General features: G+C 44.9%; 1 protein-coding gene across 5 annotated transcripts in view; it reads right to left on the minus strand.

The window, feature by feature from the left end:
* Positions 1-7,233: 7,233 nt before the first annotated feature.
* Positions 7,234-26,422, minus strand: part of LOC137520767 (cytochrome P450 4B1-like) — a 121,972-nt gene continuing 102,783 nt past the window's right edge. For all 5 annotated transcript variants that reach the window (XM_068239105.1, XM_068239106.1, XM_068239107.1 and 2 more), the window contains 5 exons: positions 23,085-23,275; positions 18,110-18,243; positions 17,938-18,002; positions 15,324-15,406; positions 7,234-8,016 (listed from right to left, as the gene is read on the minus strand). In XM_068239105.1, coding sequence (XP_068095206.1) covers positions 7,827-8,016; positions 15,324-15,406; positions 17,938-18,002; positions 18,110-18,243; positions 23,085-23,275 — 663 coding nt within the window. In that variant the 3' untranslated portion in view covers positions 7,234-7,826. The remainder of the gene's footprint in view (positions 8,017-15,323; positions 15,407-17,937; positions 18,003-18,109; positions 18,244-23,084; positions 23,276-26,422) is intronic.

Raw genomic sequence — 26,422 nt, forward strand, 5'->3', positions numbered from 1 at the left:
ACAAGCCAATATACCTGAGTCTGGGAACTTCAAGGGGCTAACAGGAAACTCTGGAATTTACATATGACAGCCTGCTGGAATGTTGAAAGCCTTGCTCAAAGTTGTCACCAATGTGTTTATCACCTGTAACTTGGAGTAGGGAAGTCTTTGATGTGTGTAAATATAATATGGAGAGAGGGGAAATGTCTGGAAAGAAAACTAATTAAAACTAGTTCCTCCCCTTCCCTAATGAAGTTGCAGCCTCCAGGCATATTTCCCAGTATAAAAGGCAGGGCCAGATGCCAAAAAAATATCTTCTCCTGAGGGTAGCAGATCGCTAGAGATGATCCCGATCGAATCGGAAAATTTGTGTCCCTCCACGGTTGGACATTTGCGCTGGTAAAAGATCAATTTCCGTTTTTTCCCATTCTATTTTTAAGCAAAATTGTCTTGTGTATCTTTGTAACTTTTATTTTGTAATTTTTACTTTGTTTTTGTAAATCTTTTGTATATATTATTTTCTGCATTGTTCCACTTTTTTTCTGGAATATTAAATCGTTATTTAATAAGTTTGACTTCTGCTGTACTAAGTCAGCGCTCATAGCCTAGAAGAGACTGCAGTGTAACTTGCGTTACAAGATTCAGTGCCTGATTGTGCCTTGCTACTGTACGATTGTACTGTGCGTGTTGTGCGTGGCGTAACGTGTTGTGCGTGGTGTTTACTATAGCGGACATAGCTGGAGGCGGAACGGGGACGGGGGACCCAGGTGAGGGAAGGCCAACCCCTTCCCCGTTGCTGTGCTGCTCCCCTTCCTGGCTGCTAGCCCTTCCAGTTCGGCGCCCCCGCCAGCCCCCCACCACCACAGCCAGGACTGGGGATATGCTTCCACGGACTAGAAATGTATGCTGCTTCTTTTTTTGAAACGGATCCATTTGAAACAGATCCACTCTGCAACTGGACAAGTGAGGACCGATCCTTAGTCAGGACTCACTGATAAGAAATTACAACTATGAAACACTTTCCTAGCAGAAAATGGCTTCTGAGAGCAGGAAAGACATAAAAGGGGTCAATAGTTCATAGATTTTAGCTCTGGCATACTTCAATGGATAGGTCATTGAGCAAAACCAATGAAACAGTAAAAACTTAAAAAGTAGATTTAAATATAAAATAAAACTGTGGAATATCTCAAAAAGTCATTTTTTAGGAGAAGGAGGATAGATACAATTGTTTATTTCATTAGTTTATTTTCACCACGTGTATCCTTTAAGTTGCCTTTTCATGTTAATTATTATTTCAGATTTCCATAGCGCCAACATCTTCTGTGACCTTTTTGAAGCTAGTTACAAAATTCTAAAACTACAATCAAAATTTGTACAGTATATGTATTTTTAACTATGGTAACAGTACAGTATGGGGCACAGGCGGTCTCCAAATACCCACAAACAGAGCTGGGTTTTTGGTGCAGCAGTACTCCATAAAGCCCATCTAATGTATAAATAATTGTGTATGTGGCACTGCTCCGATTTATTACTGACTTTCGAAATTACAGACCAATGACTTGCCTGCTTAAAAACATGTGGCTTGATTGTCCTCAACAAGTTTTTCCACTACTTAAGGTAAGTATCTAACTTTAAGACTACTTTCACTCTGGTGCGCTGTGGTCTGTTGCGTCAGACAATATAATCGCATTACTAATGCAATACAGTTTTATTGTAAAGGTAGTGGTACTGTTCACATCTGTTCACATTGTTGCGTTGGCAGTGCAGTGTGATGGATCCGTTGGTAATAACGTGAGGCATGCAGTGTTTTACCGCACAATGCGTTAACAGTTGCAGTGAAGCATACTTTCTTTGTACTTTAATTACGCCTTGAAAATTTTGACAGGAAGTCAAATCTTTAGATAGGAAGAGGCGGGCTTGCTGTGATCTTCCCTCCTATCACCCTCCCATTCCCCCCTCTCCACCGTCTCACTTTCCCCCCCTCAAGAGGAGGAAATGGTTGGGGGATAGAAGAGAACATTGTAGTAAGCCCGCCTCTTCCTGTCTAAAAACTCTATCTTTAGCCAAAAGTCTGATTTTTCAAATAGTGATTATGTAGACCCGAGGGATCGAAGGGAGGAACAGACAACGCACAGAGGTTTGTGGATCCAGGGTGAGCATACCTTTGTGCTTAGCCTAGGTAGCTTTGCCTTAGTTCAATCAACCTTTAAACTTTACTCGTTAGAGCAGGCTTTCTCAAGCAGGGTTCCCAGGAACCCCAGGGTTCCTTGAGCACTCTGCAGGGGTTCCTTGGCATTTTCCTCCATCGTGGGGGGAAGAATAATAGAGAACATTATAATAGGGGATTCTAAAAAAGAAGCACTAAATTGGGGGTCAGAATAATAATGAGCACATTCATTAAAGCATTAGAATAAGGAGACAGTATGAGTGGCAGTGTAATGGGGGTAGGGAAATAAACAGATGCACCTGCTTTTAAAGACCATGCCTCTTGAAAAATAAATGCAGGGGTTCCTCGAGATCAAAAAATTGTTTGCAGAGGTTCCTTGAGATCCAAAAGTTATTTGCAGGGTTCCTCCAGGGTGTAAAGGTTGAGCAAGGCTGCGTTAGAAGGTGAAGCTTCTCCTATCTCCCTTGAGCTTGCTGTTCCAACTCTGGAGATCTCCAAACTTATTTGACTTTGACTATGGGCTTGTCCATTCCCTCTGTGCTTGTGCGCCTCAGTGCTACTGAGCAGGTACGGCCCGGGACATCAGTGCATCTGCATACTGTGACCACACTGGTTCATGGACAGGTAGAGGAAGAGGGTCTCGGCTGGGCACCAAGTTAAGTATCTCTATTTTTGCCAATTAAAGTCACAGGTTTGCTTTAACGTGTTCTTATTTGCATATATTAGGAGAAACTACTGCAGTGTTTCACTGATGAGGTGTGCAAAATGATTGTACACTCAGGGCCGGTTCTCTCATGAAGCAAGGTGAAACATTTGCATCAGACGCAGAGGTTACAGGGACAGCATGTTTGTACTGTGTTTACACTAACAGCATACAGTCAGAGTAGGAGGAGAAGTGAGACTCGCAGATTCACAGCCAGCCAGTGTGCTATCGTGTTGAGCTGCAGCATGTCATGTGAGAACATTAAATGAAGCAGAGCAAAGTGCTGTGCGATCATTCCAAATCAGGGGGACGCAGCCTCCTCACAAGTTTGCCTCAGGCAGCAAAAACTCTAGAACTGGCCCTGTATACACTGTTCAGGTCTATTATAACAACTTGAATACCGTATATTCCGGCGTATAAGACGACTGGGCGTATAAGGCCCGGTTCACATTAGCGTTCCAGGTCCGGCTTCCCCGGACCCGGAACGCTCCGTACACAGCGGATGGTGAACGGATACATTGTTAATCAATGTATCCATTCACACTCGTGCGCCGTCCGGATCCGATCCGGGAACGCAGCTCCGGGACGGTCCGGCTTTTTTTTCCAACATGCGCTATTTTTCAGTCCGTCCCGGGGCGGCTGCGGACCCGGGCTGGATCCTGACCCGAACATGCGGCCCATGCTGTGCAATGAGAAACGGATGTTTCTCATCACACTGGCAATAGGACCGGATGCTTCCAGCACCGGTCCTATGCCACTTGGGGGGCCCGGACTACACGCCGGTATCCCCCATGCTTGCAGTGCCTTTCCGGCACTGCAAAGTATCTAGTTCTGGCTACTTTATTGTAGCCGGAACTGATACATGCATCCGGCGCAACTTGTGGCCAGCGCAGAGCAGGGTTGCTCGTAAACTATGCCAGCGCGAATCTACGCATTGTAGTACGCAACTACGCATTGTAGTTCATAGGCGAAGTTTAAAAACTACACTTATGCATTTCCGCGTAGTCGTAGTCCCGCTATGCGTAGCTTTGCCCGCTACGCGTAGTTGACGTATGTATTGCGAAGTCAACTACGCGTGCGGTAACTGCATTGATTTAGGTCATTGCGCATGCGCAGAAATTTTATTGCCCTTTATACGCATACAATTTTGCATTGGATGTTGGAATGTATGCTTAAATTAGTTTGTGTATTCGCATAGTTAGCAGATTATTGCGGAAATTTTTCCGCATAAGGGCATAAGCGGTCGCATCAACTACGCTACGCAATACGTGAAGCTTGCGTATTTTAATGCGTAGTCTACGGTATGCTAACGTAGCAAAGTGGCTGATTTCGGAGCCGTAGATTGCGAAGCGTATTTGCGTAAAAATACGCGTAGTTCCAGCGTAGCGAAGTTGGCTGCCTACGACCATCCCTGGCGCAGAGACCCGTACGGTCTCTTTGCGGCCCCTGGACACTTGCGGACTCGAACCGCAAGTGTGAATGGGGCCTAAGACGACACCCCAACTTTTCCAGTTAAAATATAGAGTTTGGGATATACTCTCGTATAAGACTACCCCTCTTCCAACGCACACCACATTAAAATAAAAAAATCATGTACTGGTGCTGTGTATGAACAAATACTGGTGCTGTACTGTATGTGTTACCCAGTATATAAAAGTATATAGTCAATTGACTGGTTGGATTGGTCAACTCTCCTTAAAGTGAACCTTAAGTCAGAAAAAAAAATGAGTTTTACTCACCTGGGGCTTCTACCAGCCCCATGCAGCGGCCCGCGATAGCGCTAATTGCAGTCGGGAATGCGGAAAAAGCTACATGTGGCCAGTCCTGACGGGCCTGTCGGCAAAAACGAAACTAGCTGGCAGCGGGGGAACAGAGGATTAGTGAGTGGCTGCGAGGGCACAGGACTGCTGCAGGGGGCTGGTAGAAGCCCCAGGTGAGTAAAACTCATTTTTTTCTGGCTTAAGTGTCCCTTTAAGTAGACTGGTCAGCTCTCCTTGTCTACCTGTTTATCAGAGCGGTATGGAAGAATAGATTGCGCTCCCTCGGCAGGGAGATCTGAGAGGCGGTAACAGGATAGGGTATATCACCCCGCATCAATGACACCCGGCGTATAAGACGACCCCCAACTTTTCAGAAGATTTTCAAGGGTTAAAAAGTAGTCTTATATGGAGGAATATACAGTTTTTATTCCCCACGTACCACTCCAGGCTTGTGTGAATAAACCTCAGGCAGGGACGGATCTAGGGGGGGCAAGCGGGTACCTTGCCCCAGGCGCAGTTTGTTGAATTCTTAAAAAGGCAGCAAAATGAATGGCAGTTTAGGCCCCAAAACCTGACCTTTAGGCGCCAAAACCTGACCTTGCCCCAGGCGCAACTTGGTCTTGATCCGTCCTTGACCTCAGAACCAGGGCCGGTTGTAGTAATAATGGGGCCCCCGGGCAAAATTAACCCAGGGGCCCCTCAATAGACACCCCCCCAACTAAAAAGCCGCAGTAGAGGCCCTTTTTTGCAGCCAAATTTCCCCCCAGGGCCCCTGAGCTGGGCCAGGTGAGATGCTACTCTGCTGAAGACTCTGCAAGGACCCACAGGGAACAACAATTAAGTTGGAGGAGGACACCTTGTGGGCCCCCACAGGCTCTGGGGCAATTGCCCCCTTTCCCTCTATGGTAGCACCGGCCCTGCTCAGGATGGACCAAGGGATGCTAATAAAAGATTTTCTCTCTGTCATCCAAAAGGGATGGCCCTTCCTCGGTCCCGCTGGCTGTTCCGGCAATATGGCGACTTCGGGTGAAGTCGCACATGCACGTTCCGGCGCACACCCGTCTTGTCATTTTTACTGAACTGCGCATGCGCAGGACTCTTACGGCAACCGGCTTGATGACACGACGGGTGCGTGCCGCATTACCGGAGACGCCAGCGGGACTACGGGAGGTGCCAGGAGGATGGGACCTTGTGGGCTACGGTGCGCTCGAGGTAGCCGCAGGTAAGTCCAGTTTTCTTTTTTTTTGCCACCACCCTTTAATGGAGCACACCTGACTGCCAAGTCAGAATCAGAAATCGGTTTTATTCGCCAGGTGCGTCCGTCCGCACATGTAATTATTTATGGTACAAACACCATTGGATACTAAAACAGTAAACAGATGTTGAGATCGGCATTTAGACATTTCAGATAAACAGAAACGGGATGCAGAGGATGCTGGGGGGTGGGAATGGAGAACTAGGGGATTTTGCAAGAAAGGGTGCTTGAGTTCAGGAGAAGGACAGCTGAGGGAAGAAGGAGTTCCTGTGCCTGGTGATTCTGGTGGATGGTTCTGAGCTGACGGCCAGAAGGGAGGCGGTTGCAGTAGCATTTGCAGGGGTGGGAGGGGTCGTTCAATACCTTGCTTGCCCTGGACCTCAATCAGGTGGTGTGTAGGAGGTCCAGAGGTGAAAGACGTAACCCAATGATCCTCTTTGCAGTGTCCGTGACTCATTGACTATACGCTCAGAAGGCAGCGCTACATAGTAATTATTGTGTCCTCAATCGTCAAGATATTCGTGGTGCTAGTTGTGGTCCTCTTAAAATGGCACAGATGATCCACCACCACACCCCATATATACAGACTCACCAGATCCAAAGACCTATATGTAGGTCAGCATACACACTGGAACCAGTGGCGTAGCTGAGGAGCTCTGGGCCCCGATGCAAGTTTTACATGGGGCCCCCCAAGCACTCTACACATAACAATTGTTATGGCGCACCAAAACCTGCCAAGGACAACAGTGTAAGATGTGCAAGAAGGGGATGGGGAACAGCTTGTCAGTGATCACTACTATTCAAAGCCTCTATAGAAGTGAGTATTACCAGCACAGGATTAATAGAGAGCTAATACTGTGGTTGAGGGGGCAGGGCCCCTCTGGCCCAAGGGCCCCGTTGCAGTCGCAACCTCTGCACACACTGTTGCTACGCCACTGACTGGAACACTAACCTTTTCCCCATCAAACTGGCAAAGTAGGTATCAGTATTCTTCTAAGATCGTGTCCTCTACGTATCAAAAGACCAATAATCTTGTAAAATCTCCAATAGTGTAAAACTATATGGCTATTTACTGGCTTTAAAATAGGTGTGTACTTACAAATGTTGTAGTTTATAATGTGGCTCAGAGTTTTAAATGGGCTCTCCCCTGTATGTGGGTACTGTCTGGCTCTCTGGCGGTCCGCTCCGGTCGGCGCGCTATGACCTCCGCTTAGAATGCTCCGCTGATCCCTGCATGTGTGTAGTTGCTCTCATTTCTGTGTCCAGACCTGGGTCTGGACGTGGAAATGTGAGTGCCACAATACAACTTTTCTTTGAAACAACCTAATATTCTGTAACATCACCATGCAAAATAACTTGTACACCTTAATTAACTATCACTTTTATTAAAACAGTATTTGATTTTTAAAGAAAGTAAACCTTTCACATAGCACCTCTGGACCATTTTACCGTAAACATGGAAACACACAGACAGACACACACAGACAGACACACACAGAGACACACTCACTCACACACACACACAGACACTAACACACACACAGACACAGACACACACCCACACAGAGGCACAGACACACACACGCACACAGACACATCCACAGACACACCCGCACAGACATGCACACGCGCACACACACACACACACACACACACACACACACACACACACACACACACACACACACACACACACACACACACAGACACAGACACAGACACAGACACAGACACAGACACAGACACAGACACAGACACAGACACAGACACAGACACAGACACATGCACACACACGCACACACACACTAACACACCCATAGACACAAACACACACCCGCACAGACACACAGAGGCACACACACACTCCACACACACACACAGATATTAGTACATGTTGTGTGATTTGTGTTACTGTCCGTTGCTTGAATTGCTGAATAAAGTTATGTTTGGCAGCTGTTGGAGTCACGTGGCTTTCTCCTGCCTGCGCTCTATTCTCTTCAGGTTGAGGTGGATTCCATTCAGCGATCGCAAGACTAGCTGAAGATGCATTTTCGGTTCATTTCCAGGATTCGGGGATAATTCAAACCTCTGTAATGTCAAAGCCAGGGCGACCTTCAACTCATTCATTGCAAAATTCTGTCCAATGCAGTTCCTGGGAGGAGGGAGACATGATTTCAGTTGTGCTTTTTTTAAGCCAAACTTGATTTACAAATATTCTTATACTGTACCTATCAGCTATACAGCGGAGACCCTATTATCCAGCACCAGCGGGGATCGCCTGATGATACATGTGCTTGCTGGTTGCTTGGGCAACTGGACAAAAAAAAAGCACAAACCTCCCACCCTAAATACTTACAGAACTTCCAGCAACGTCTAGCAGCCTTCCTGCAGCACCTAGTGGGCTCCTAGCGGCTTTACAGCTTCCTACGTGCACAGAAGCCGGCATGTCACCTGACCCGCATCGGGTCACTTCATAGGCCTGGCACGGACCCGGAAGCTACTAGGTGCCCGCTAGGTGCTGTAGGAAGACTGCTAGACATCGTTGGAGGCTTGGCAAGTATTTTTCAAGTCGGCAAACCAGCCTGAGTTCCTGATAACAGGGACTATACTGTATTATGAAGAGAAATGTTACTACCGGAACTGCAGTGGTTTTCTGTAACTGTACAGAGGGAAGTGCTGAAATCCCATGAGTATTGTTTTGTCAGCCCCGAGACTACTCCTCTATGTAAGGCATTTTTACATATATATTTCATTTCAATCAGATCTCACTCTTGGAATGTTGATTTCTCAGAGCAGTTATTTCTGACCTCAATAGTTTTCACCAGGGGCGAAACAATAGACCCTGCAAGGCCTGCAGCGGCAGGGGGGCCCAGAAGAGGCAGGGGGCCCCTTGGGGCAGGGACGGATCAAGACCAAGTTGCGCCTGGGGCAAGGTCAGGTTTTGGCGCCTAAACCGCCATTCATTTTGCCGCCTTTTTAAGATTTCAACAAACTGCACCTGGGGCAAGATACCGGCTTGCCCCCACCCCCCCCCACCCTAGATCCGTCCCTGCCGTGGGGGGAAACGTTTATTTTCCCTGTCCTGAGACACTGACAACTAAGGGCAGAGAGAGAAAAAGCTTTCTCTTGTCTGCACAGTGACTGCCTCTGCTCAGCCACGGATAAGGAATCAAACTAAGTTTTGTAGACAAAGATTTGTAGACAGTCCCTATTGCAGCAGGATCTTGTGTACAGAGCCCATCCCCCAACCTCTCTACCCCTCCCCAAGTGCTGTGTACTGTAGCGATGCTGGAGAAGTCTGCAGAGCCAGTTCTGCTCCATCAGAGATGGACAGAGTGAGTGTAATAAGCTGAGGCTGGTATCACACTCATCTGTCGGTTTTCTGTATGCATTTTCTGTACACCATGTGTGCGAGGGGGAGGAATGAGGCCCCATCCAAAGAGTCGCAGGGGGGCCCTATGATTTCTAGCTACGCCCCCTGGTTTTCACTGAAATGTGTCTCTAAAATGAACCTTGATAGTAGTAAGGTCCTGACGCATACACACTTTGGGCCTGATTCAATTCACCTTTTCTAACACGTTATCTCCTTGGTGATATTTTCACACCTGGCCAATAAAAAGCCTTTTAAGCCACCAGCAAGCAAGAAAATACTCAAAATAATTCTATCTGTACTTTTCCACCTAATTGTTGGCACATTTTACACTGGGGTGGTGGGGGGGGGGGGCAGCACTGGGGGTTCTGTTCATCCTGATATCTTACACCGTTACCACCGCACACCTGAGTGATGGAGCATGTCGGCCCTACATCTTGCAGCATGTCCAACCGATGCATGCGACCAATCTCGGCATGAAATTGGCTGCATCCTCGATCGGGCATGCTCTTGGCGGCACCGATTGTGATCTGATTATTATAATCGAATTAGATGGTCGATTGGCTACTAGGTCACCTGATGTATGGCCACCTTAAAGTGAACCTCCGGACTAAAAATCTACTCAGCAGAACTGAAAAGGCTTGGTGTTTCTTTAACAGTTTCACAGCATCAGAACTTTGTTTTTCTTACCAAAGCATCATTTTTAGCTGCATTTTTAGCTAAGCTCCACCCATCAAAGACAGAAAGCCCAGGCTTTTTTTCCCTGATGCTGTGCAGAGCATGATGGGATTTCCTATGTTGTTGTTCACGTTGCCTAGCAACTGGGAGGGGTGATCAGCACACAGGACAGTTGGAACTGTGTCTCATGCTCCCTGTCACCTCCTTTCAACCAAAAAGATGGCTGCCATCATGAAGTCAAACATTTGCCTGTTCTTTTAAAACAGGGTGGGTAAGAGATTATATTACCTATCTATTTTAATTAACATAACTAATGTAACTTAATGACAGTATGTTTGTTTAGGCTGGAGTTCCTCTTTAAGAATAAGACCTCTTTGAGACAGGAGCAATGTAGACAGTATAACAGAGGCGGCAAAAATAAGAGTAAAATAATTAAAAAACATTTAAAAGGGGAGAGGGTGGAGGACTTACCACAGAAGACTTACACAAGTCAGTAAATCAGTGAAAAAAAATGATTTATCCTTTTTTTCGCTGATTTACTGACTTGCATGAGTCTTCTGTGGTAAGTCCACCACTGCCTATTTTTGGCGCCAATGTTATACTATCTACATTGCATTTGAAGTCCACCCTTGGTGGAGAGGGACACCCCATCTTCCTCTTTCCTGTCTACAGACAGCAACTTCTTAAAGGATACCCGAGGTGACATGTGACATAAGGAGATGGACATATGTATGTACATTGCCTAGCACAAAATTAACTATTCTGTGTTCTTTGTGTTCTTTCTCTGCCTGAAAGAGTTAAACATCAAGTATGTAAGTGGCTGTTCCTGTCAGGACTGGGTCAGACTACAGTGTGACCCTCACTGATAAGAAATTACAACTATAAAACACTTTCCTAGCAAAAAATGGCTTCTGAGAGCAGGAAAGAGATAAAAAGGATCAATAATTCATAGATTTTAGCTCTATCATATCAAAAACAATAAAACAGTAAAAACTTAAAAAGTAGATTTAAATATAAAATAAAACTGTGCAATACCTCAAAAAGTCATAATTTTTAGGAGATGGAGGATAGACACAAATGTTTATTTCATTAGTTTATTTTCACCTCGGTTGTCCTGTAAATTCGGCCTTGGTTGCATCAGAAATGATGAAAACACAAGTAATCTTTACTGGAATGTGAGTTCACATACTGTACATAAAAGCAATATGAAATGCAAGATAAAATATTGTAGTGCATCAACTGTTACAGATTATTTTAGATCAGAGAGTAGATTGTTATTGTCTCTGGTAAATACTTCCTGAGGGTATTATGTACACTGATAGTCAACAGTGCAATAATGAGCTTTGAACCGCAGGGACTTAGGTCATTACTCCACAGTCGGCTGATATAGATGCAATACCCATAGAAGCATTATAAACCAACAACAATTTATACTGCTATCAAAGTCTAAAACTGGCGAGCACACACACACACACACACACACACACACAGAATCTTCTACCACTATCGCAAAAAAAGTAGGCAGAACCGACAGATTTGGGCCAGTCCACCTCCTCATGGGTGATTCTTAAATGTGGTCACACACCATACACTTAAAAGAATCCAATTTTTCACCAATTCGATAATTTCAATCAGTTGTCCTGAAAAATCAAGAGTTTTTCATTATTTTCGGTCAATAAATCCGATCGAATTTCCCATTTTTTTTTTTTTTTTTAGATTTTTGGAGATTGGACATGTTGGAAATTTCAGACTAACTTTATCAAGAATTGTATGGTGTGTGATGGACAGTGGTGTAACTAGAAATCACTGGGCCCCCCTGCAAAACTTTTGATAAGGCCTCTTAGCCCACATTTTGTGCACAAAATGCATACAGAAAACAGAGAGACAAGTGATTTCCCAGCCTCAGCTTATTACACTCACTCTGTCCATCTCTGATGAAGCAGGACTGGCTCTGCAGACTCTACAGCATCACTACAGTACACAGCACTTGGAGGGGTAGAGAGGTTGGGGGCTGGGCATACTGAATAGGACTGTTTGATTTGTTATCAGTGGCTGAGCAGATGCAGTCATTAGAACAATAGTGCAGAGAATAGAAGAAGCTTTTTCTTCCATGCCCTTAGTTGTCAGTTGTCCCAGGATGGGGCCCCCTGTGGCTTCTGGGCCCCCCTGTAGCTGCATCTCTTGCAGGGTCTATTGTTACGCCCCTGGTGATGGATTGTCAATTACTTGATGTACAGTTCCAATCAATTTTTTTTCTGAGCTTGCAATTATATTATTCACGATTGGGGAAAAATTGAACATAAGTGTGTGTTACAATGGTCAGGTTTTTTAATAGTTACAATCAGTCAGAAAAAGTGATTGCTATTCTTGAATTGAACAGATACTTAAAAAATTGTATGATGTGTGGCCACCTTTAGGGTTTTCTTTGTTTTCAACAGCATTTCCTGAACAGGAACAACCCCCTAGTGATACAGTGACCAGATTTTTGTGGCCTCGCCGCTCCGAGAAATGTGGTGGCTGCGCCGAAAAATGGGCGTAGCCATGACATTGTATGGGCGGAGCTAACGTAATGATGTAACAGCGAGGCATAAGAAAGCAGTGTTTACGCCATGATGTGGTCAAACGAGGATTCGCATCATGGGTGTGCAGAAACTGTGTTATGCTATTTAATAGTATACCGTAACCCCAAAGCAGCAAACACAGCCAACTATGACCATTAAATAATAAATGCACCCTCCACCCCCCCCCCCCACCCTTCTTCCCCACCCCCAATCCAACTGATACGGCAGGCCTAGTCTAAGCTCTACCCCCCCCCCCCCCCCTGTCAAAGTAAAGTGTAGATAGGGGTGGATTAGAGAATTAAGGAAGCAAACAAGAAGTCACAAACTCCAGACCATAACATGCAAATGAGAAGTAATTCAGATATGACCAATGAATAACTTGTGGCCAGTACCACCAGGTGCTAGACACAAGGTAATGCAAGGAATCTAACCACGCTTCACCGGAGAACTACCTTTGCTTTATAGTGCTAGGGCATTAGCCCTAGCACATCTAGCTCTATTGTGGAAAGTATTGGGTAATAAGACTTGTTATATGCACAGTTATTATGTTAAAATGTTTTATTCTTGTTTTATATATAAGCTGACCTGTAAAGTGTTGACGAAAACTTAATAAAAATGATTGAAAGAAGAAAAAAAATAATAAATGCAGTAACAGTTACCCCGGACACCAGAAAATAAACGCAATGGGCAACATGTCAGCACAAAATAACCGCAATGCGGGCAACATGTCAGCATAAAATAAACGCATTGCGGGCAACATGTCAGCACAAAATAAACGCAATGGGCAACATGTCAGCATAAAATAAACGCATTGCGGGCAACATGTCAGCATAAAATAAACGCATTGCGGGCAACATGTCAGCATAAAATAAACGCATTGCGGGCAACATGTCAGCACAAAATAAACGCATTGCGGGCAACATGTCAGCATAAAATAAACGCAATGGGGGCAAACATGTCAGCACAAAATAAACGCATTGCGGGCAACATTTCAGCACAAAATAAACGCAATGGGGGCAACATGCCAGCACAAAATAAACGCATTGCGGGCAACATGTCGGCACAAAATAAACGCATTGCGGGCAACGTCAGCACAAAATAAACGCATTGCGGGCAACATGTCAGCACAAAACAAATGCATTGCGGGCAACATTTCAGCACAAAATAAACGCAATGGGGGCAAACATGTCAGTACAAAATAAACGCATTGCAGGCAACATGTCAGCACAAAATAAATGCACATTTCACCTGGAAAAAAAAAAAGCATGTACTCACCTGACAGAAGTCCCCTCACGCAGCCGGCCTCTGGTGTGTGTGCAGCTCCCCCGGACGATCCTCCTCCAATCCCCCCCCGCTCACAGGCAGAGTGCAGGGCTACGGCAAGATGGCGCCCGAAGCCCTGTACTGGAGACACAAATAATCTCCAGTACAAGGCTCCGCCTCCGGACGCCATCTTCCCGTAGCCCTGCCCTGCCGAAGGACAATGCAGGCTGCTGGAGCGGGGCTACGGGGAATGAACTAGCACAGCGTCTATGAGACGCTGCTAAAAGCGGGACGTTTCCAGGGACCTCATGCAGCCTGGGACAGCGCCCCCCGAGGGCGGGACGCGTCCCGGGTAAAGCGGGACGTATGGTCACTGGACCTAGTGACCAGGCCATTTTCCGCAACACAGGGCTTTGCAGCTTTGTCAGGTTGCTGCACAGCCCTACAACTAAGCACACAAATGAATCTTACTTCCTTTTATTGTCCCTAACAGGACATTCTTCTGGAGGTGCCTGATCACTCCTGCGATCCTTTGTGTTTTTTTTCCAGGCTTTCAGTGCCTGATTTTCCCACTCCCCTGCCCCGTCCTGATTTGATTAGGACGGCGATCCGTCCTCTTCTCTGCCTCTCACAGGCATCAGCCTATGAGAGAGCTTCGATCCCCTGACACTCTGAGGGATAGCCGAGTGTTCCCTGTACAGCGCTGCACTAGATAGCAGCGTTGTACCGATGTAAACAAAGGGGATTCCTTCTCCCCTTCGTTTACTAATGGCCTGCTAGCCACGAACGCAGCTAGCAGGCTGATCACGGAGTGGAGCATGAGGAGCTTGCCTGGCCCAAAACTCGTCAGTTTTTAACTGCCTACTTTGTTCACAATAGTGGTCCTTTAAAGAGGATCTGTAATTAAAAAAAACAAAATCCCTGGTGGATACTTATCTTGACTAAGCCTCTGGATCCTGATGAGGCTTCCCCCGTCCTCCTCTGCCCCTCGGTCCAGTGCTGGCTCCCCTGGAACCACAGCCGACACGGCTCCACCGCAGGCTTTCGAATTGGGCTCAGGCAGAAAAAGCGGAGCCCGATCAGGTCCGATCAGGCTACACTGTGCAGCTGTAGACGACTTGCACCTGCGCAGTAGAGCAGACCCAATAGGGCTCGGCTATTTCTGCCTGAGCCAGGCTACTGGTATTGTTTAGCCCCCTCCAGACCGCCTAACTCCGGCATAACAATTAAATGAATTAAAAAACCCCACAGCAGCAATCCGATCCCACCAACAGAAAGGTGGGCAGAAAAGGAGACAAAATTGATTTGGCTGCAAAGTTGTACGGCCATGCAGCAAACTGTTAAAGCTGCAGAGCACTGAATTGTAAAAAATAACCAGGTCACTAGGGGGGTGAATGCCTGCGGTCCTCAAGAGGTTACAAGGAAAATAAATATGCCTCTCAGTCCTGCTTTAGGAGAACGTTATGAAGCATATATTTGTTTCCTTGGGGCAGTAAGAACAGTTCTTTTTTTCAGAAACGTTAACAACAAAATGCCATTCCTGTACACAGTGTATAATGTGAAGATACAAGGAAGGGATATATTTACCTCCCCCCGGCTGAGAAGGGCAGGAAGGCGTGTGGGTGCCTCCTGGAGGAATTTTCTGGAGAAAATCTCAGCGGATCAAACACCTAAAAACAGTAAGACAAATATTCATCATTATTGTAGAAATACTTTACATAAAGTCACTGACAGTTAAAGAGACACTGAAGCGAAAAAAAATAAATTATATAGTGCTGCCATGTCTCCCGTTGTACAAATTGTACACAAGTATACTAGTGGCTAGCTGCATTCATTGCTTCAAATCTACATTCAAAATTTTAATTAGAATTAGTACATAATTTGTATTTGTTTTGCATTCAAGGCATGTATTTAGCCCCAGTGGGGCTCTGCATGCCTCTGTCAGTTTTCATTTCAGGTGCAGCCTTGAGCGCTGTCATTTGTCTGTCTGCCTGCTTGATGAAATGTGTATACCATTTATAATTAGCAGCACAAGGAATATTATGTTTTTATTGCTAGACTAGTGTTAGGCCTTCCCCGAGAGGGTCCGTCATCGCCGTGGGGAAGTTTATTAGGTAATAATCTGTGCACACATTATTTACTGAAGCTAACACCCTGCTTTGCCTGTTTTGAGTGCTAGGTGTGTAATATTGTCCAGTTCCTGGAGCTCTGCACATCCATGCAGATAGATCATTCAGGTATAACTTCTGTTTAACTCCCGCTGTACAAATTGATATAATGATTGGTATGTGTAGTACAGCTAAGAAATAAAATATTAGGAGCAGAGACATAAATCTAATATTATTTCCAGTACAGGAAGAGTTAAAGTTGTTATTTATGCAAAAGAGCCATTGAGCTCTACCACTTTTAAAGTGGAGAGCTTTGTCTTCTGAAGTGTGTTATCTCAAGTGTCAGCCATTGTATTTTCTTTTTCTCTGCAGAGGACAGGTCAAAAGTTCACTGGGCTGCTCTGTAAAATCATTTAGAATGCTGAGTAGTGTGTAAACTGCAAATTTTAGAGAATGATGCAATGTTATAAAAAAACACTATATAACTGAAAATAAAAATATGAGAATATTTTCTTTGCTACTAATGTTCTAGTAATTTATCCGTACTACACAACCAATTCATTATATCATAATTTTTTTTCCGCTTCAGTATCTCATTAAAGCAAACGTGAAGCGAAAATAACCTTATGAGATAATGAAATGGACATGTAGTACAGCTAAGAAATCGAAGAAGCAAAGAAAAGAGTCTCATATTGTTTTCCAGTACAGGAAGAGATATAAAAAATTCAGTTATTTATGCAAAAGAGCTTTTCTGAGCTATTCTACCCACTGGGTGGAATACAGTCTTGTTTTCTAGTTCACTTAAACAGCCAAGAAACAGTGAGAGACAGCTTGAGATAAGGTTTCACTGCTGGAGAGTTCAAAGGGTCATTATTTCTGCTTTGCTTTATAGCTTAACCACTTTACCCCCAGCGGTGCGGATTTCTCCGTCCCTTTTTCCACACTGTTAACACCAGGGACGGAGAAATCCGCATCTCCCGCGCTCCTGCCGCTAACCGTGCTCCCGCTCTTTCATGCGCGCGCCCCCACGCTTGTGCACGCCGCCGCCCGCTCGAACGGAGATCAATGAACAGGGAAAAACTTTCCCGTTCGTTGATCTAAACACCCGCAATGATCAGCTGCTTCTATGAGAAACAGCGCGATCATTGTGATTTTCCTAGCCTCATAGTGCTTCCTGTAAGCGTCCCTCCGGACGCTTGCAGGTCGCATGAACAAAAAATCACTGTGGCCATCTTGTGGCCAAAGAGTAAAACTACACCCTAAAGCATTTTTCATGTACACATACATTAGTTTGACACAATAAATTAACTCATTACCTCCCCCACACCCCAGTTATTTATTTTTTTGTAATAAAAAAAAAAAATTACAATTAAAAAAAAAACATAAATAGTTACCTTAGGGACTGAACGTTTTAAATATTTATGTCAAGAGGGTATAACACTGTTACTTTATAAACTATGGGCTTGTAATTAGGGATGGATGCAAAACTGAAAATAATGCACCTTTATTTCCAAATAAAATATTGGCGCCAAACATTGTGATAGGGACATAATTTAAACGGTTTTTATAACCGGGACAAATGGGCAAATACATTTCATGGGTTTTAATTACAGTAGCATGCATTATTTAAAAACTATAATGGCCGAAAACTGAAAAATAATGATTTTTTTCCCACATTTTTTCCTATTTTCCCATTAAAACACATTTAGAATAAAATAATTATTGGCATAATGTCCCACCTAAAGAAAGCCTAATTGGTGGGAAAAAAACCAAGATATAGTTCATTTCATTGCGATAAGTAATAATAAAGTTATAGACGAATGAATGGAAGGAGCGCTGAAAGGTAAAAATTGCTCTGGTGTTTCAGGGGTAAAACCCCTCAGTTGTGAAGTGGTTAAAAGACAGAGTGTGGATTATAAACATGCAACTGCGACAGTACGATGCAATGTTTAAAAAAAAAAAAAAAAAAAAGCTATATTACTGAAAATAAAAATATGAGACTCCTTTCTTTGCTACTAATGTTCTATTCATTATCCGTAGTGCACATACAATTCATTAAGATGGCTAACAGTGAAAATCTCTTGTGCTCTCACCTCTGGGTCTTCCCACACACTGGAGCATCTGTTTATAGCGTATAAGCTCAGGAGGACACCGGCACCTGCAGATACAGGAAGAGCTCTTCTCAGTTCAAAGGAATGAACTTCTACCATCAGACAAATGTCAGCGTTTGAATTACAGTATATCATAAACAGAATGATGGCTAACCTTTAGGCAGACTCCTCCCATCGCAGAATGTGATTGGCTGACTGAGCTCTCGAGCCACTTCAGGAACGGGTGGGTAGAGGCGCATGCTCTCCTTGATGCACATGGTGGAGTACGGCATCTTCCCCAGATCCTCCCTGGTCACACATAGAGGATATATACGGTCAGCAATGGGAGAGATTCCCAAACTATAAAGTGTTGCATGTAGGAAGCGGTTACGCTACTTGCATAATTTGCTGTGTAAATTGAATAAACCAGGACAATTGTGAAAAATGCTAAAATGTAAAATACATACATATAAATGTAGATTTCGACCAGAGTAAAATGCAGATTAAATTACTTTTTTCCCCTATGTCCCTTACAGTGGGCAGTTAAAATCTGACAGATCGGTCAGATTTTGGATTAGTCCATCTCCTCATGGGGGATTCTCAGCTTAATTACAAAAGCATTTGTTGAACTGCAGTTGCTCAGTCCAACTGCGAAAATAGTGTGCAAGCCAGTAGGAAGGCTGATATCTTTGTATAGATACTTTCCAGGGAGTGCTTTCGTAAAGAATAAAGGTAATAAAGGGAGACTCTCCCATGAGAAGATGGACTAGTCCAAAACCTGTCAGATATCTTGGCTTTATTCTACCTTATGTAATTGACAACAACATAGGAAAAAAAGTAATTTATAGTGCATTCTGTCAAGAACCGCACGGGCCGATCCTTGATTGGGTCAATCGCCCAGACTCAGAAACTTGGTCTCACTGTTGCTTTGCGCATAGATGCCCATATGTGGATTCGCAGTCTATGAACTGACTAGCCGAGAGGAGTGTTCTGACTCCAAACGATTCACCACACACGTACAATTCAAATGCTTGCCACCACGTGTGAGTCACGTGTGAGCTACGGGGGGCTGGAGGAAGCCCCAGGTAAGTTCAGTTTTGATTTTTGTTGCGCTGCTGTAAACAGCAGAAGAGCCACTGGAAGCCATATGCATACAAGCTTATACAATAGAACAGTAAGTGCCAGTAAGAAAGCATTTTTTTTAATGTCTGATATTGACCTAATTTTTTGATTTGCTGTAGATAATTGTATTCTGTTTATGAATTTTATTTTCAGCCTTCTGCCTGGAAAAGCTGACAGAACACCAATCTGTTTTATGTTTGGCATGTTATACCAGATAACACCACCAGGTGGTGTAGCAGGTGAGATCTTTTGCTTCTGGTTCCTGTAGTAGTCCTAGGGCCTGCCCTAGGCATTGACTTTTCTGAGGTTTATAATGAGCTTAGAAAAGTATGACTACGTATAGCACCACACAATGAATATCAAAAAGTATAACATTTGTATTAGAATAGGTCATCATATAGCACCATAAAGCATTTAAAAACATCTAAAAACCAGAAGGACACCTCATGTCATTGGTAAATATCCATAAATGAAAATAATCACAATAATGGCTGTAATAGCAATAATGTATATCTCCTGGGTAGCACAATAAGAGCTACCACAGGGATTGAACCCGGGTTCAGAAGACCATGATAGCTAAAGTGCATAAACAGTGAACAAAGCATCCATACATGACATGATCATAATACACAATACATATAAAATGTTCTAAAGTGAATACCTGTGAAAAAAAGTGCATACGTGCAAATAAATCAAGATCAGCCCAAGTAACCCATGGATGCTGAATAATATGTGATTAGATGCTGAGACCGTCCTAATAAGGGTGGGTGACAGACAAGGAGAAGAGGCTAACGAGACCCGGCTAAGGATGAGACCAAGGAGGTGTCCAGAGTATGGGGAGGCCCCCGGTAGACTTCTCAGCGAAATAACATTGTAACATTTGAAAAATGTGACCAGTGTGCTACACAAATGTGTTCAATTTTTCACCAATAATTAAAAAATTGATTGAAAACTCTGAAAAAATTACCCTACACCATTCAATTTTTATGACAACTGAACAGAAACATTTCATGCTGAGATCTATTGGAAATCAGTGTGCAGATGTGTGGCAGCAATAGATCCCTCTCTGATCTGATGATTGAATCTGCTGCCCCATCTGCCAATGTATGGGCACCTTTAAAGGATACACAGTGACATGTGACATGATGAGATAGACATGTTTATATACTGTACAGTGCCTAGCACACAAATAACTATGTTGTGTTCCTTGTTTTCTTCCTCTGCCTGAAAGAGTTAAACATCAGGTATGTAAGTGGCAGTTTCTGTCTGAGTCAGGACTGGATCAGACTACAGTGTGATGCTCACTGATAAGAAATTACAACTATAGAACACTTTCCTAGCAGAAAATGGCTTCTGAGAGCAGGACAGAGATAAAAATGGTTCATAGATTTTAGCTCTGGCATACTGCAATGAATATGACATTGAGCAAAATCAATAAAACAGTAAAAACTTAAAAAGTAGATTTAAATATAAAATGAAACTGTAAAATATCTTAGAAAGTCATTTTTAGGAGGAGGAGGATAGATACAATTGTTTATTTCATTAGTTTATTTTCCCCTCAGGTGTCATTTAAGCCTCATCTACATGGTACAACTTTCCGTCAGATCGGATCTATTAGACGGATCTATTAGATAATTTCCAACCAGTCCAATCAGATTGCGTTAGATTTTGCAATAGATTTTGGGTACTTCAAAATCTATTGCAAAATTGATCTGAAACAATGTGGACATCTACACACGACACGATGCAATTTCCTATTAGATCTGTCTAATAGATCTGTCTATCTGATGGAAAATTGTACCATGTAGATGAGGCTTTAGGTGGACCACTCACCATACAATCTTGGTTGTTCAATCTTACCACTTTTGTGTAATTTAACAACTTATCAGAACAAATTTTTCAAAGTATTTTCAATTTGTTGACCCTCAGGCCGGTTTCACACTGCTAACTGGCATTTTGGTGAGGTGCAGTGCTAGGGTCGCACCGCCAAAAACCAGCCTTCGGGGATTACCGTGTAAATACGCAGTAATCCCCGTCTAGCAGCAGGCCAAGCAGGAAGTGTGGCTCTCTAGCGCTTGCTTCCTGTGGCCAAAGAAAGAATTGCACCGAACTATATTGCTAAAATAAGGTTCCGTGCATGCCCGCCGCGATGCTGCTGCGAGATTTATTCATGCATCGCCATAGACTTACATGACTTCTGGTCTGCCGCGTGTCGCTGCACAAATCGACGGTAACGTTGGTATGCGCTTGTGTCGGTGATGCAGCGAAAATGTCACTTCCGTCGCATCACCCCGCAAAGGTATTAACCCTCCTGGCGGTTTGCTAAAAAATCGCCAGGGGGCAGCAAATCTTTTTTTACATTTTTTTTTTTTTTCATGTAGCGAGACAAAGTCTCGCTACATGATAGCCGCTGCTCAGCGGCATCCCCCCAGCCCCTCCAATCGCCGCCGGCGATCAGGAGATCCCGTTCAAAGAACGGGATCTCCTGGAGGGCTTCCCCCGTCGCCATGGCGACGGGGCGGGATGACGTCACCGACGTCAACGACGTCGTGACGTCATAGGGGATTCCGATCCACCCCATAGAGCTGCCTGGCACTGATTGGCCAGGCAGCGCACGGGGTCTGGGGGGGGGGGGGGGGGCGGCTGCGGCACGACGGATAGCGGCGGATCGGCGGGTAGGGGCGGCGATCGGGCACTGCACGCAGCTAGCAAAGTGCTAGCTGCGTGCAGCAAAAAAAAAATTATGCAAATCGGCCCAGCGGGGCCTGAGCGGTGCCTTCCGGCGGCATAGCCCGAGCTCAGCTCGGGCTTACCGCCAGGAAGGTTAAAGTGAACCGAGCATCATTTTTAACACCCAGGGCAGCTCTATAGCAAATTAAAAATACATTCTAAAAATGTGGTTTATTATTAAAAACACCTTTCATTTTACCTCATCTTTTTACATTTAAAGGTTAAAACAGGCACTTCCGTGAAAGGACTGCGGACTCAGAGCAATAGATGATGGAAGGCAGATAAGGAATCACCTCATTAGACTTAATTGACCACAAACAAACCCTGAGTCTTCCCCATTGTACTAAAGGAAAACATTAGCCACACTTAAAGAATTTCACACCTAGCCTGGATAATTGCAGTGTAAAAGCAGCAGGGGTTTGAACTCCTGAAACATGGCAGCCCTTTCAGCTATTTGAACCCAGGAGCTGCTTAGTTCCCTTTAAAGAGACACTGTAATATCAAAAAATCTCCTGGGGGGTACTCACCTCGGGAGAGGGAAGCCTCAGGGTCCCAATAAGGATTCCCACGCCGTCCTCTGTCCCACGGGGGTCTCGCTGCAGCCCTCCGAACAGCGACCCGACAAATACATCAGCTTGTTCAATATTTACCTTTTCAGGCTCCAGCCTCTCTGAAAAAGTTGCGGCTGTTGCGGCTTACGGCTCTGAAGTAGACGGAAATACTCTATCTCAGTAGGGTCCGCTCTACTGCGCAGGCGCCAGAGACTTGCGCCTGCGTAGTAAAGCAGACCTGACGGCGATCGGGTATTTCTGCCAATTTCGGAGCCGAGAGCCGCCACAGCACCTGCGCAGGAGCCGGGAAGGTAAATATTTACATCGCCGCTGTTCGGAGGGCTGCAGCGAGACCCCCGAGGGGGGTAGGATGGCGTGGGAAGCCTCATTGGGACCCTGAGGCTTCCCCCTCCCGAGGTGAGTACCCCCCAGGGGACTTTTTGATGTTACAGGTTTTTCTTAAATGCCCCATAGAGTTTCATAGGCGTAACATTAACCTGCGGCGAAACCAGGCCAACGCAACACGTCAATGTGAAAGGGCCCTCATACGACATAGATTTGGTAAATCTGTACAATCAAGACAGTATAGTGTGTGGCCCCTTATACAGCCCTGGAACAAGCATGCAGCCTGTGGAGTCCAATCCTGAGTCTGAGCATCTGTTCCACATATTGATTTCAGGCCAGGTGTAATTGAAGTTATTAATCACAATGATAATAACATGCAAAAAGTTTACAGCGAGTTCTCACCATTCTACAGTGTCCCGATCCCCCAGAACATCTCTGATCTCCTCCCGGCATTTCTCCTGGTGTTCTGGGTATTTGGCCATACAGTATAATAACCAGGAGATCCCACTGGCCGTCGTGTCATGTCCCTCAAACATGAAGGTGTCCACCTCGGCTCGGAGGTCCTCATCAGACAGACCCTGACCGTTCTCATCCTAAAACATATCAAGATGTACATATAACTCATTGGGGCTGACTCACAAAGCTTTTCTGCTGAATTATCTCACCTTACTTATTAACTCACAATTTATCTCTCCTTAAAGAGAAACTCCGACCAAGAATTGAACTTTATCCTAATCAGTAGCTGATACCCCCTTTTACATGAGAAATCTATTCCTTTTCTCAAACAGACCATCAGGGGGCGCTGTATGGCTGATATTGTGGTGAAACCCCTCCCACAAAGAAATTCTGAATAAGTACTCTTGGCAGTTTCCTGTCTGTGAACCCTGTTGCATTGTGGGAAATAGCTGTTTACAGCAGTTTCCAACTGCCAAAACAGCAAGCAGCAGCTACATCACTTGTCAGCTGTAAAAATGTCACCATGTGATAAATGTCAGAATGTATATCAGGGAGAGGAAAGATTTTACAATGGGCAAACACTGACTAAATCATTTATACATAATTATTGTAAAAATGAAGCACGTTTGTTATTACATTATTTTCACTGGAATTCCTCTTTAAAGTGAAGTGAACCTCCGGACTAAAAATCTACTCAGCAGAACTGAAAAGGCTTGTTGTTTCTTTAACAGTTTCACAGCATCAGAACTTTGTTTTTCTTACCAAAGCATCATTTTTTGCTGCATTTTTAACTAAGCTCCACCCATCAAAGAAAAAAAGCCCAGGCTTTTTTTCCCTGATGCTGTGCAGAGCATGATGGGATTTCCTATGTTGTTATTCACGTTGCCTAGCAACTGGGAGAGGCACTCAGGACACAGGACAGTTGGAACTGTGTCTCATGCTCCCTGTCACCTCCTTTCAACCAAAAAGATGGCTGCCATCATGAAATCAAACATTTGCCTTTACTTTTAAAACAGTGTGGGTAAGTAGAGTGACCAGACGTCCCGGATTGCCCGGGACGCGTCCCGGATTCGGGGTCCGCTGTCCCAGGCTGCATGAGGTCCCGGGAAATGTCCCGCTTTCAGCAGTGGGACGTCCCGGCCTCGGGACTCTGGCCACTCTCTCCTCATGAACTGGCAGCGGCGTCTATAGACGCCATGCCAGTTCATTGCCTGCAGCCCCGCTCCAGCCTCCTCTTCCGGTGTCTGTTCCGACACCGGCAGGCGAGCAGGGCTACGGCAAGATGGCTGCCGAAGCCCTGTACTGGAGACTATTTGTGTCTCCAGTACAGGGCTTCGGGCGCCATCTTGCCGTAGCCCTGTCAGCGCGGGAGATATGCAGGGGGAAGGTGGTCCCGGGAGGAGCGCGCCAGAGGCCAGAGACTTCTGCCAGGTGAGTAAATGCTTTTTTTCCAGGTGAACTTTGCCCGCATTGCGGTTCTTGTCTGGTGAAATGTTTGCCCACATTACGTTTCTTTTCTGGTGAAATGTTTGCCCGCAGTGCGTTTCTTTTCGGGTGAAATGTTTGCCCGCAGTGCGTTTCTTTTCTGGTGAAATGTTTGCCCGCAGTGCGTTTCTTTTCTGGTGAAATGTTTGCCCGCAGTGCGTTTCTTTTCTGGTGAAATGTTTGCCCGCATTGCGTTTCTTGTCTGGTGAAATGTTTGCCCGCATTGCGTTTATTTTGTACTGACATGTTGCCCGCATTGCGTTTATTTTGTACTGACATGTTTGCCCGCATTGCGTTTATTTTGTACTGACATGTTTGCCCGCATTGCGTTTATTTTGTACTGACATGTTTGCCCGCATTGCGTTTATTGTCTGGTGAAATGTTTGCCCGCATTGCGTTTACTTTCTGGTGAAATGTTTGCCCGCATTGCGTTTATTTTGTACTGACATTTTGCCCGCATTACATTTATTTTGTACTCACATGTTTGCCCGCATTGCATTTATTTTATACTGACATGTTGCCCGCATTGCGGTTATTTTGTGCTGACATGTTGCCTATTGCGTTTATTTTCTGGTGTCCGGGGTAACTGTTACTGCATTTATTATTTAATGGTCATAGATGGCTATGTTTGCTGCTTTGTGGTTACGGTATACTATTAGCATCACACAGTTTCTGCACACCCATGATGCAAAGTCTCGTTTGTCCACATCATGGCGTAAACACTGCTTTCTTATGCCTTGCTGTTACATCATTACGTTAGCTCCGCCCATACAATGTCATGGCCACGCCCATTTTTCACCGCGGCGCAGCCCCCTCCCCCCAGTCTTCGTCGCTGCGCGCTCCTCAGTCCTCCCTACTTTTCGCGTCCCCCTCCCCGTCCCAGGCTAGACCCACAAAAATCTGGTCACTCTAGGGTAAGAGATTATATTGCTTCATTTAGCCCCCTTTAGGCCTTTGGCTCCCTCAGAGGGAGAGAGCACCCATCGCACTTCCGATGCTGGGAGCGTTCTGTGCCTGTGCAATAGGAGAGCGATGGCGCATGCGCCAGGCAAGGGGAACACAATGGGGAGCAATATGAGAGCGATGACGCATGCGCCAGGCAAGGGGAACACATTGGGGCGCACGGGGCCGCGCATACACAGTACAGCGCAGTACTGAGCCGACTAGAGGGAGACACCAGGCCAGCAGACGATCCGAGCAGACTGGAAGGACGGCAAGGGAGCCAACAGCCTAAAAGGGGCTGAAGGAAGCAATAGCCAGGTGGTACTTTATGTATTCACCATTATATTTCTTGTGTTCCTCCACCCTATGCACTTGTGCTCAAGGACTATATGAAGTGCTGATAGCGTGAGAATGTAAACTGCCCAGTTAAAGAGGAACTCCAGTGAAAATTATGTAGTAAAAAAGTTTTTTTTTAATTATTATTTTTACAATAATTATGTATAAATGATTTAGTCAGTGTTTGCCCATTGTAAAAGCTTTGCCTTTCCTTTATTTACATTTTGACATTTATCACATGGTGACATCTTTACTGCTGGCAGGTGATGTCAGTGAAAGGAGATGCTGCTTGCTTTTTTGGCAGCTGGAGACAGCTGTAAACAGCTATTTCCCACAATGCAACTAGGTTGACAGACAGGAAACTGCCAGGAAAATGGTCCTCACAGTTTCCTGTGGGAGGGGTTTCACCACAATATCAGTCATACAGAGCCCCCTGATGATCCGTTTGTGAAAATGAATAGATTTCTCATGTAAAAAGGGGTTTTAGCTACTGACTGGGATGAAGTTCAATTCTTGGTCAC

This window comes from Hyperolius riggenbachi, chromosome 6 (assembly GCF_040937935.1).
Source record: "Hyperolius riggenbachi isolate aHypRig1 chromosome 6, aHypRig1.pri, whole genome shotgun sequence".
NCBI classification, from domain to species: Eukaryota; Metazoa; Chordata; class Amphibia; order Anura; family Hyperoliidae; genus Hyperolius; species Hyperolius riggenbachi.